This window comes from Megascapheus bottae, chromosome 14 (assembly GCF_031878675.1).
Source record: "Megascapheus bottae isolate mThoBot1 chromosome 14, mThoBot2.hap1, whole genome shotgun sequence".
NCBI lineage: Eukaryota > Metazoa > Chordata > Mammalia > Rodentia > Geomyidae > Megascapheus > Megascapheus bottae.
The window spans coordinates 45,714,090-45,727,084 of NC_143522.1; the positions used below are offsets into that span (position 1 = coordinate 45,714,090).

Below are 12,995 nucleotides of genomic sequence, written 5' to 3' on the forward strand. Positions count from 1 at the left end.
AGAAGAGGGAGCTATCAGATCCAACCTTGGGAAACTACATGAATTTTCTGTCCTTATCCCTAGAGACTGCGACTTTATAGACCACAGTATTACACTTTATCTTGTAGTTAATTTAGAGTTATACTCAAATTCAAATTGCAAAGCACTCAGTCTTAAGTAAATGTGCTTTTAGTGGTTTCTGGAAGCAACATACTGTTTTCTGTAGCAATTGCACTGTTCTCCTTTACTACCAACAGTATAAGTCCATGAGCATACTTAATACGGCTGAATCATACACCTGAGAATGGCTGAGATAGTAAATTTTATGTTATACATTTTTAACCACAATTTAAAAATTGTGAAGTGATCATTGGGTGCTTACTAGGTGCTGTTAAGCATACTAGAAACATCCCAGTGGACAGATTCTTTAGTGATACTGGCACTTCTAAAGTCAAGTGGTTCCGTGAGGAGCTAAAGAAGAAAAGATGTGCGTTGGATACTAAGCCCATTTCAACTACCTTGAGGCTTTATCCAGATACATTAAGATTATTTCTATTGTTCTCAAGTGAGAAAGAGTAGGAGAGGGAAAACTGAAGGAGAGTGCATTTGGAGTTGGGAAATAATATGGTTAGAAGCAACTTATTCCAGGAGGCTAGCAGATTGAATTTTTATCCTTCATCTTTATAATCTCCAAAGATAGCACTTAGCTGCAACATGAAGGGAGATCAAGAGGAGGACCAGGGTAATTTCTCTCTTGCCACAAAGTTCAAAATCTCATCCTTTTTGCAAAGGTTTAGCAATGTCACATTGTGTTTATCCTCCAGCAGAGAGGATCCAGTACTATAAATCCCTTTGTGAATTCTCTCAGTTGCACAGGGGAAGATTATTTCTAACTCCACATTTGCTTAAAAACTGCTGATCAGAACAATAACAAAAATTTCTGCTGGTGCTGGGGCCTGAACTCAGGGCCTGGACACTATCCCTTAGTGTTATTGCTCAAGGCTGGTACTGTACCACTTTTGGCTTACTTGCTAGTTAACTGAAGATAAGAGTATCACGTATCTTTCTTCCTGGATTGATTCTGAACATTGATTCTCAAACTGCAGCTTCCTGAGTAGCTAAAATGACAGGCATGAGCCACTAGTATCCTATGAAAACCAATTCTTGATGCTAACTCTGAAGGTCAAATGAAAATTTCTAAATTGATCAAATTTAAAATGGTTTTTAAGAGGAAGAATAACTCACATATATGGAATAGATAGGCCAATAGAGAACCTGCGGCACAGAGGGTGTGAACTTGTCAGATGCAGAGATTTTAAATGAGCCAATTATTAAGTGTAGTTAATAATTGCCTGGTTCCATTGCCTTTGTCAGGTAAATGCTAAGGTAACTGCTGATTATCCCCAGTACTTACAAAGTGATAGCAGATAAGCCTAATAGGATTTCAATTTAAATGGCTGTGGTTTTTTTAACCTTCCTTTTCTGCCCCTGTAAAGTGGGAATTCTGCAGTCATCAACAGAAAAAGCATAATTCAGACTTAAGGCATACCCTGATTTATCAAGCATGCTTAATGTGTCACTTCTCCAAGAATAATCATAACAGGAAGCTAGAAGCTAGAAGTTCATCTGGCATGCTGAACTGTTCAAAAACTTAAATAAGAATGCTGCCCAAAGATGGGTTGTGTCTCACTCCTGTAATCCTAGCTACTGAGGAAGCTGAGATCTGAGGGTGGTGGTTTGAAACCAGCCTGGGCAGGAAAGTCTAGGAGACTCTGATCTCCAATAAACTACTCATATGTGGCCAGAAATTTCACTGTGGCTCAAGTGGTAGAGTGCTAATCTTGAGCAAACAGAAACTCAGTCAAAGAACCCAGATCCTAAGTGCAAGCCCCAGAGCTGTCAAAAAAAGAAGTGTTGCCCACCTTGTTATAAAAATAGTTGCTGAACACCAGCTCCATAATTTTGGAGCTTTTTGTTTGTTGTTTGTTTGTTTGTTTTTCCAGTTCTAGGCTTGAGCACAGGGACTGAGCACTGTCCTTGGGTTTTCTCAAGGCGAGAGCCCTACCACTTGAGTCATAGCACCACTTCCGGCTTCTTCTTTTTCTTCTTTTTTCTTTTTCTTTCCTTTTTTATTTTCACCAGTCCTGGATTGAACTCAGGGCCTGAACACTGTCCTTGGGCTTTCTCAAGGCTAGCTCTCTACGATTTAAACCACAGCACCTATTCTGTCTTTTTCTATGTATGTGGTATGAAGGAATCGAACCCAGGTCTTACTGCATGCTAGCCAAGCACTCATACCAGTAGGCCAAACTACCAGCCTGGGATTGGATTTTTAAGGTAAAAGCTGGACTATGGATTCATCACAAGAATGCAAAGATTGTTCAACACACACAAGTCAATTAATATAATTCATCACATCAAGAGGAGCAAGGACAAGAATCACGTGATTATCTCAGTAGATGCAGAAAAGGTATTTGACAATATCCAACACCCATTTATACTAAAAGCTCTGGAGAAAGTAGGAATCCATGGAACATTCCTCAGTATAATAAAGGCTGTGTATGATAAACCTACAGCTAGCATTATACTTACTGGCGAAAAAGCTAAAGTCATTTCTTCTAAAATCAGGAACAAGACAAGCATGCCCACTCTCTCTACTCCTCTTTAACATAGTATTAGAATTTCTAGCCAGAGCAATAAGGCAAGAAGCAAGCATAAAGAGGATCCAAATAGGGAAAGAAGAAGTAAAACGTCCCTTCTTTGCAGATGACATGATTCTGCATTTAAAGAACCATGTAGGGGCTACATGCACTAGAGGTAGAGTTCTTGGCTATCATGCAGGAAGACCCGGATTCAATTCCTAGGTACTATATATATAGAAAAAGCTGGAAGTGGTTATGTGGCTCAAGTGGAAGGGCTCTAGCCTTGAGAAAGCCCAAGGACAGTGTTCAGGCCCTGAGTTCAAGCCAAGACTGGCAAAAAAATAAAAGAGAGAACCCTATAGACTCGACTCCCAAGTTGCTTGAGCTGATTCAAAACTTTGGCAAGGTAGCAGGGTATAAAATTAACCCTCAAAAAACAGCTGCCTTCCTGTATGCTAACAATAAGGAGTGAGGGAACAATCAGGAAAGCAACTCCTTTAATAGCCTCAAAGAAAAAAAAGTACTTAAGAATTAACTTAACTAAGAATGTAAAGGACCTTTATGATGAAAATTTTAAAATCCTGAAAAAGGAAATTAAAGCAGAATTGAAAAAGTGGAAAAACCTCCCATGCTCCTAGATTGGAAGAATTAACGTCGTGAAAATGACAATGTTGCCAAGAGCTATCTACAATATCCCAATCAATATCCCAGTATCATTCTTTAAAGAAATAGAAGAGGCAACCCAAAATTTAATATGGAATAATAAACGACCCCATATAGCAAAAACAATTCTTAGCAGAAAGAACAGCGCAGGAAGAATATCAATCCCAAACTTTGGACTCTATTACAGAGCTAGAGTAACCAAAATAGCTTGGTACTGGCACAAGAATAGGCCTGAAGACCAATGGAATAGAACTGAATACCCAGAAATCAACCCACATATCTATGGCCACCTAATCTTTGATAAGTGAGCCAAAAAAATAGAATGGAAGAAAGACAGCCTCTTCAACAACTTGTGTTGGTAAAACTGGTTAGGCACCTGCAGAAAACTAAAGTTGGATCCTTCTATGTCACCCTGCACCAGGACTAATTTTAAATGGATCAAAGACCTCGAGGTAAAAGCAGATACACTGAAAACTTTACAAGAAGGAATAGGAGATACACTAGGTCTCCTTGGCACAGGTCAAAACTTTCTTAATAAAGACCCAGAAACACAACAAGTGAAAGAAAGTTTGGACAAATGGGAGTACATTAAATCTCAGACGTTCTGTATGGCTAGGACGTAACTAGAAAGTTAAATAGAAAGATCACAGAGTGGGAGAAGATCTTCACTAGCCATACAACAGACAAAGGCCTCATATCTAAAATATATCAACAGCTAAAAAAAATTGAATCTCTCCAAAACAAATTTTCCAAGAAACAACCATCTCATTAAAAGATGGGCCAAAGACTTAAAGAGAGACTTCACTGAAAAGGAAATAAGAATGGCCTATAGACACATGAAGAAATGTTCCATAAGAACTGCAAATCAAAACAACTTTGAGATTCCACCTCACTCCAGTTAGAATGGCCATTATCAAGAAAACTAATAACAACAGATGCTGGAGGGGATGTGGCCAGGAGGGATCACTACTACACTGTTGGTAGGAGTGTAAACCTGTTCAACCACTGTGGAAAGCAGTGTGGCAGTTCTTCAAAAGACTAAACATAGAGCTCCCCTATGACCCAGGAATTCCACTCCTTGGCATTTACCCAAACATCCAGGAAAATGGACATATTAAAGACAGTAGCGCAACAATGTTCATTGCAGCACTATTTACCATAGCAAAAATATGGAACCAATCCAGATGCCCCTAAGTAGATGATTGGATCAATAAGATGTGGTACTTATATACAATGGAATTCTAGGCTGCCATCAGAAAGAATGACATCCCCCCATTTGTAAGGAAATGGAAAGACTTGGAAAAAAATCATATTAAGTGAAATAAGCCAGACCCAAAGGAACACAGGCTCAATGGTTTCCCTTATTTGTAATAATTAGTACATATCTAGGACTCTCCTAGCAGAATATTACAGTAGTGCAAAACTTAGGTACATAAGATCACATAGGATGAGACAAAATGAAAGGATCTCTAGGATATGGAAACAAGAGCTTTATCTTGTGTGATTGTTGTTCTTAATGTACTATATTATTTCTCTTCTCTTTTGTGGCCCTTTGGTTAATCTCATATTGTTACTGTATCTGATTTTGTTACCTGGTATATTAAATATACTTTTATTTGTTTATTTGAACTAGGAAAGGGATGGGGGAAACAAGATGATTGGGCAGGGGTGGGAGGAGGGAAATGGTAATAAACACATGAGAAGGAGTATCAGTGTGTGAGAAGTAATTCACCTACTATTTGGTGAATGTAACTGTAACCCCTCTATACATTACCCCTACAATAAAAAACAAAATAAAAAAGAAGTATGCACAAATGATAAATAATCTACACAGAAGTAAACATAAAATATATTGCTGGAATAGGTATAACTCAGGGCTCATATATAGAAAGAGATGCAGTCAAAAATGAACTGAATCTTATAAAAGCAAAGCAAAAAATAGAATTAAAACAAAAAAATGGAAAAAACATAGCTGCTAACCTCATTCTGGTGAAGTTAGGTTCGTCTCCAGACAGTATGCTCCAACCCCAAGAACTAGCAATATTACATACAGCAATAGGAAAGTAAATAAAAATAAGCATACTAAACAAAATGAAGTCTAGGATAAGGAAACAAGAGGTTTATTTTTGTGATTGTTGTTCATAATGTGCTATGTTATTTCTTTTCTCTTTTTTTTCCCCTTATGGTTAATCTCATGTGGTTTTTGCATCTGAGTTTGTTACCTGGTAAATTGTATATGTTTGTTTATTTGAAATAGGGAAGGGAAGGTGGGAGGAAACCAGATGATTGGGAGTGGGAGGAGGAGGGAAAGGGGGACAAAAACATGAGAAGGGGTATCAATGTTGGAGAAAAAAATGTACCCACTACCTGACGAATGTAACTGTAACCCCTCTGTAGATTACCCTGACAGCAGACTAAGGTGTTAAGACCTTTGGTAGGTAAAGCTCCTCACATTCATCTACATAAATAGTTTTTGTTTGTTTATTTTTGAGGTGCCAGAGTATGCTTGGATTGTGCTGAAGGGTTGCTAGAAATGCCTAAAGCCACATAACCTTAAGTTTTTGGCTGAGGAGAAGAATAAATATTCTAGCTTCATCATCCCTCAATGAGACATGCTGAGTAGTGTCTCTCAGAGGGTTCCAGTAGAATCAGGCCCTTTTTATCCAGAGCTTAATGTTTGATGTTTGACTTTTCTCTTTTTTTCCTCTTTTTTCTCACATTCAACTAGATTCTTATTTGCTTGTTTGTTTATTTGTTTGGTATGGAGTGTTGAGCTCACGGTCTTCCACTTCAAGTCATGTCTTGAGTCCTCTTGCTTTTAATCTTTTTAGGTGGGGATTCTGTTGCCTTTCCAATGGGTTGGCCGCAGGTAACGATTTTTCTCTCTATGCCTCCTACATAGCCGAGTTGACAAGCTTAGACTACCATATAAAACAGCCTGTAGATTTACATTTGTTAATATCAGACTTTTAAATACTTGGACTCTAGTGAAGGCAAAATAGTATCCTGTTATGCTCTCAATAAATATTTAAAAATCAAAGCTTTTGAGTATTTCCAATGTTTTTCAGATATTTATCTTAAAAATATTAGTGCAGCCGGTAGTGGTGGCTCACACCTGTATTCCTAGCTATTCAGGAGGCTGAGATCTGAGGCTCCTGGTTCAAAGCCAGCCCAGGCACTAAAGTCATGAGACTCTTATCACCGATTAACCACTAAAAACCAGGAAGTGGCACTGTGGCTCAAGGGGTAGGGTGGTAGCCTTGAGCTGAAGAGCTCAGGGATAATGCCCAGGCCCAGGGGTCAGGAGGTAGCCTTGAGATGAAGAGCTCAAGGACAGCACCCAGGCCAAGAGAGTTCAAGCCCCATGGCCACCACCATCAACAGAAAAATATTAGTGGTTTGTAGATCAATATGAAGTCATTGATTGGAAAATGTCTTACTCTGAGTAAACTGTTTCCTTCTAATTCTCACATAGTCCTAGGCATGACCAGAACTATGATATACACTTACTACGACCAATATGTTTTTCTCTTCTGATGTCCCATCTCCTTATAGAGAATACCAGAAAGTGAGATCATGTTACTCATTATTGCTTATTCTAGAAGCTCAAACTCATCCCTAGTGACTTTCAAAATATCTGAGTCTGGCACCAGGGACTCCCACTTGAAATCCCAGCTGCTCAGGGCCAGATCAGGCAGGAAAAATCCTTGATACTTAACTCCAATTAACTACCAAAATGTCAGGATTGGAGCTGTGGCTCAAGTTTAGAGCTCTAGCTTTAAGCAAAAAAAAAAAAAAAAAAAAAATACTCAGCCCCATACCAGAGCTCAAACCTCACCACTGGCATCAAAACATTTGGAATTTCCATGGACTACTTGTTTTTAAAAGGTTTTATTGAACTATACTAACTCACCAACTCACTGTCATAAGATTGCAAAGGCAAGCACATAGAGCTGCCGACATGCTTACATATTTTCAAAATTCACTCAATTGAGTTTCTTGACTTCCATCTCTCTCTCTCTTATACGACATCAAATTACTTGATTTAAATGCAGAGTCCCTTTTAAATATCTCAGATACTAGCAAGAAGGGAATAATAAATATCTCCTACACTGGAAAACATGGGCAAGAACAAGTATTGCGAATGATTCATGATGTTTCTCCTCTTGCTTGTTAAGATGCATGGAATTTTCAGGAAGAAAAGAAAAGTGAAAGTATTAATAACAAAAAATAAATCAAATGGGAATGTTATCCTAGCACCTTCCTTCTCTCCCCTCATTAATATGAACAGTCAGTCCAGTAGGTCAAAGTGAGTCTGAAAACTTGCTGATATTCACTAGTTATGAATGGCAACTTTCATTCTGATTATAGGTATTTAAAACCATCATGGAATTTAAGAGAATGTAGTTGAAACACTTTTTGAATGTTCTGATTGCAATATTTTTGTAATATTATAATATTTTTGTATTTATTCCAGCTAAGATAGCAAGTGATTTGTTTTCTAAAGTGCTATAGAATTGTCTAAGTTGGGGCCGGGAGTTTGGCCTAGTGGTTAAAGTGCTTGCCTAGCATGCATGAAGACTCCGGTTCGATTCCTCGGTACCCCACATACATAGCAAAAAGCCAGAAGTGGTGCTGAGGCTCAAGTGGTAGAGCTCTAGCCTTGAGAAAGTCCAAGGACAGTGCTCAAGCCCTGAGCTCAAGCCCAGGACTGGCAAAAAAAAAAAAAAAAAAAGGAATTGTCTAAGTTGCTTTAAAAAGAGCCCTTATGCCTAGCACCAGTGACCTTGAACTGTAATCCTAGGTACTCAAGAGGCTGAGATCTGAGGATCATAGTCCAAAGCTAGCTCAGCAGAAAAGTTGTAAGATTCTTATCTTTGATCAATCACAATAAATAAATAAACTGTTGGAAGAGGCACTAAAGATTCATTCAAGTAGATTCCTACCCATTAGCAAAACAAAACAAAACCCTCAAAGACAGTGCCCAGGCCAGCCCCAAAGTTCAAGCTTCGGGACCTGCGCACAGACATGTGTGAACATACACACACACACACACACACACACACACACACACACACACACACACAAGGGAGGGAAGGAAGGGGGAGATAGAGAGACAGAAACAGAGAGACAAAGAGAGAGAGAGAAAGGGAAAAGAATTCTGAGTGCTGATTTTAGGTTTACTGAACAGTGCCCTACTTCCACTTGTGTTGGCATTTTAACCACATATTAAAACAAAACACCAATAATACCTTGCATATGTTGACTTAATCAACTTGCAAATTATAAAAAATGGCTTTACAGTATACTAGTACAATAATATTGTAACTTCTTAAGGATATTTAGCTCTCATGTTTCAAATGAACACGAGAAACATTGGCACTTACTTAAGCACAGGGAAACATGATATTACAATAGTTCAAGGTTCAAATCACAAAACACACAGAGAGCCATTCTTCTCCAACATTCATTACTAAGAGCCCGGACTTTATAAGTTTGGAAAACTTACAAACCAACATAGTGGTAAGAAAACCTAACAGATCTATGAACTTATTTTTCCCACTTTGACGTAGAAATACATCCTTTTCTCAAAAGAAACATGGACCATCTCAAGGAGAAACTTTTAAGGCCCGTGCTCACAGAAAAGTAGGCATTTAAAACTGCCAATGGAATTCTAAATTACTTTGGAAGAGCAATTCATGCATGTATTTCCTTGGATGAAGTCGAAAGCAGAACCCCAGGAAGAGATAAAGAGTTAAATAGTGCTGCCTCTGTTGCAGCAGGGAGAGTTTTCATATGATCCCTCCACCCCACCCCTCCTACACATAGGAGGCACAGGAAATCTCCACAAGACTGGAACTGTCTACAAATGATTCTGACGCCAATCGCTCTGTCCAGGACAGAAACACAATGGGTGGGTGTGGCCTTATGACCACAGGCAAGTTCCTTTCCTCGGGTTCTTCCTGCCAATGTTCATGCATGTGTTTCTGGCATCCTAGGTCCCTAGATACCCTAAGCCGCAAACGCCATCCCCTTCATCTTGGTGGTAACTTTCTTGTTTTCTCCTGATCCTGACAGACTGTGGTCTCAGTTCCCCGGGCGCCAGCTGCATTCTTGACCCCTGAAGAAATCAGAGCTGCTCGGGGCTTGGCAGAGCTCTGGCCACATTTCCTGCCCATGGCCTAAGGGAAACCGTTGGCCGCCTTGAAGGGACTGTGGTGGGGACTTGTGGCGGTTGGGGACTGGGGGGCGGAGAAGAAGGAAGGGGAGGAGAGACGGGGCTGGGGCTGGGGGGTGGGGTGGGCGGGATGCTGGCTCTGGAGGGCAGTGACCACAATCCAGAGAAGCTCTGGGGAGGGACAGGCTGGAGTTGGGAGGCGCGGCGGGACCCAGGGCTTCAAACATGAGGCGGGCACTTGCCCTGTGCCTCCTGTGCCAGGCGTTCTGGCCCAGGCCGGGCAGTGGCGAGCATCCCACGGCCGATCGCGCCGGCTGCTCGGTGTCGGGGGCTTGCTACAGCCTGCACCACGCGACCATCAAGCGGCTGGCAGCCCAGGAGGCCTGCAGCCTGCGCGGCGGGACGCTCAGCACTGTGGCCCGGGGCGCGGAGATGCGGGCGGTGCAGGCGCTGCTGCGCGCGGGGCCCGGGCCCGGAGGGGGCTCCAAACACCTCGTGTTTTGGGTGGCTCTGGAGCGCGGGCGATCGAACTGTACCCTGGAGAATGAACCCTTGCGAGGCTTTTCCTGGCTGTCCCCCGACGCCGCCGGCGAGTCCGACAGCCCCACGCTGCCCTGGGTGGAAGAGCCACAGCGCTCCTGTACCGTGCGGAGTTGTGCGGGACTCCAGGCCGCCCGCGGGACCGAACCTGAAGGTTGGAAAGAGATGCGCTGCCATATGCGCGCCAATGGCTACCTGTGCAAGTACCGATATGACCACCTGTGCCCCGCGCCCCGCCCCGGGGCCGCCTCCAACGTGAATTTCCGCGCTCCTTTCCGTCTAAGCAGCCCCACCATGGACTTCAGTCCTCCGGGGACCGAGGTGAGTGCGACGTGCGGCGGGGAGCCGCCCTTCACCGCCACCTGCCTGGTGGACCAGAGCGGCGCGCGCTGGCACGGGCTGTCCCCGGGGGCCGTGCTGTGCCCCTGCTCCGGGCAGTACCTCCGCGGGGGCAGATGCGCCCAGCTCCCCGACTGCTTCGACGACTCGGGAGGCTTTGCCTGTCAGTGTGCTGAGGGCTTCGAGCTGGGGAAGGATGGACATTCTTGTGTGACCAAAGGGGAAGGGCAGCCAGCCCCCAAAGGGACCAAAGAACCCATCGCGAGCGTGCCAGCCACCGAGGGCAGCCCGGGGCCGGAGAGAACGCGGTCACCCCGAGTCCACGAGGAGGCCAGTGTCACTGAACGAGGCTTTTCTGCAACCTCGAACCCTGATATTCTTCAGTGGGGACCACCCAGCACGATAACTACCCTTCCACTGTCGCCGTCAACCCAGCCAGTAGCCACCGTCCCCTCACCAGGAAGTGTGGACACTGGAAGTAATTCTACATTCCCCTTCCCAAAGGCCTTCGGCTACTCCTCCACTGTGGTCTTCATTCTCGTAGGCATAGCTGTCGTGGTGTTGGTGATCTTGACCATGACGGTGCTGGGGCTTTTCAAACTCTGCTTTCACAAGAGCCCTTCCGCCCAGCCCAGCAAGGGGCCTTTGGCTTCCCCCGGGGAGGAAAGCGATTCAGAGGCCGCTGCGCTGCGCTCCAGCTCTGCACATTGCCTGGACAACGGGGTGAAAGGCCGAGACGAAGGCGGTAGTGTGTGGACTCAAGCAGGGGAGGCCTCACTGGACCCGCACTCTCTTGGCTCCGGGAACACTTAGGGAAACGAAGGACGTGGACACTCTTATGCAGGCCTTTTTCAATGTGGGGGGAAAAGGGGGGAAAGAAGTTATTTATGGAAATACAATTCCTACCGAAATTCTCCTTCCAATCCTTTCCGCTCCAGTCCACTTAGGAGCTGTGCTATTGCATCTGAATAGCTCGCTTAGTCCCTGGAAGTGGAAGAGACTAAGTGCCCCAAGAAGGTGCTAGGTGGGTGGGTCATTCTGGGAGGAGATATTTAGTTATGTTTCTAAGGAAACTGGAGAAGCAAATAGAAAACAATAGGATTGGGGGAATGTTTATTTTTTTAACTAAAATTGAGGTGTTCAGACTGGGAGTATATTGGTTTAAAAACTTTCAGGCAAAAAATAAAAATAAGCAAAGAAGTATTGGCAACCCAGACTCAAATATGCTTGGGTGTGGTAAGAAGCAATTAAGAAGAGAGCATAACAGGTACAAGGGCACAGGGTACTTTAAAATGGAAAGGAAAATCCTTAAGCCCTGGTAGGGAGGAGCGGATCTTTGATAACTGGTAACTTTTCCCCCTTGTTCTTTGTCCTTTGTCTTCAAAGTCACTGCTACTTATGTGCTTTGCTATAAATCCAACATGTAGTTGGCAGACACTGGCTTTAGAAGCAAATTACAGTTGACCACCAATTCAAGTGTGTATTGTGTGTCCTTGCCCAAGGAAACAAGTGATTTGTGCCTCTCCCTTTCCAATGTGCTCTGCAGTGCAATGACCTTCTGCCACCAAATCACCTTCTCTTCGGCATCAGGATGCTGATCCTCACTTTTAATTATGCGGATGTTAATTCTCAATTAAAACGTTAATGCTAATCATTGATTTGAAATCTTCTGGGTGCATTCAAGTAAAAGTAAGCTGGGTTTGCTCCAAAGTTGTTCAATTCTTATGCATTTTTAATCCAGAAGCAAAACTGGAGTGCCACACTCTTCCCCTTTTCTTCTCAGTAAATGTGATGATGCACGTTCATCTTGAAATGATTACAATTTAGCAAGTGGTGACATAGACAAGATATGAACAAGAGCTTTCCCTAGAGGTGATAGTATAAAAAAGAAATAATAAAAGCCTTTCATGTTGTGAGTTGGGGGGTTATAAAGTGATCAAAATGAAGTATTCTGGGGGCCAGGAGTTTGGCCTAGTGGTTAAAGTGCTTGCCTAGCATCCATGAAGACTCCGGTTCGATTCCTCGGTACCACATACATAGAAAAAAGCCAGAAGTGGTGCTGAGGCTCAAGTGGTAGAGCTCTAGCCTTGAGAAAATCCAAGGACAGTGCTCAGGCCCTGAGCTCAAGCCCAGGACTGGCAAAAAAAAGAAAAAAAAAATGAAGTATTCTGGTTAAAAAAACTAAGTCATAATTAAAACCACTAGTGGAATCCAGACCTCAGAAAAATGCCCACTTTTATTCATATGCTGGCTTCAAATATGTTGTAGAGATTGACATGTGGAGGGGGGGAAGGAAATAAGTTTACTTGTGGAAATAACAGGAGAAATCCTACATTTTCCTAGAATCAGTTTTATTTTCTTGAGTATACTATGCTTGTACTTAAATATTTAGACTTAAAATGAGTAGATGACCATCAATAAAATAATCTACTAGAATATTAAAAGAGCTCAATCCACAATCTATGTGATATTGTAACATCAAAAGAATGAAAAAATGGATTGCTTGCATCCCATACTAAATATGTTTCTAAATAGTCACATTTAAATAAAGTAACAGATGAATTGGAATTAACAATATATGATGGAAGTTTAACTACCATAATTTCACAAGTGAAAAGTGATAAATAATAAATATCTTGCTCAGCATCTTCCAG

At 42.4% G+C, this 12,995-nt stretch overlaps 1 protein-coding gene across 1 annotated transcript; it reads left to right on the top strand.

Moving 5' to 3' along the window:
- The first annotated feature begins 9,637 nt into the window (after positions 1-9,637).
- Positions 9,638-12,794, top strand: Clec14a (C-type lectin domain containing 14A). Its single transcript, XM_090345127.1, has one exon. The coding sequence runs from the start codon at positions 9,688-9,690 to the stop codon at positions 11,152-11,154; it is 1,467 nt and encodes a 488-aa protein (XP_090201253.1). The 5' UTR covers positions 9,638-9,687; the 3' UTR covers positions 11,155-12,794.
- Positions 12,795-12,995: the final 201 nt, after the last annotated feature.

Coding starts and splice junctions, on each gene's coding strand:
- Clec14a (XM_090345127.1), top strand. CDS start 9,688: ATGAGGCGGGCACTTGCCCTGTGCCTCCTGTGCCAGGCGTTCTGGCCC.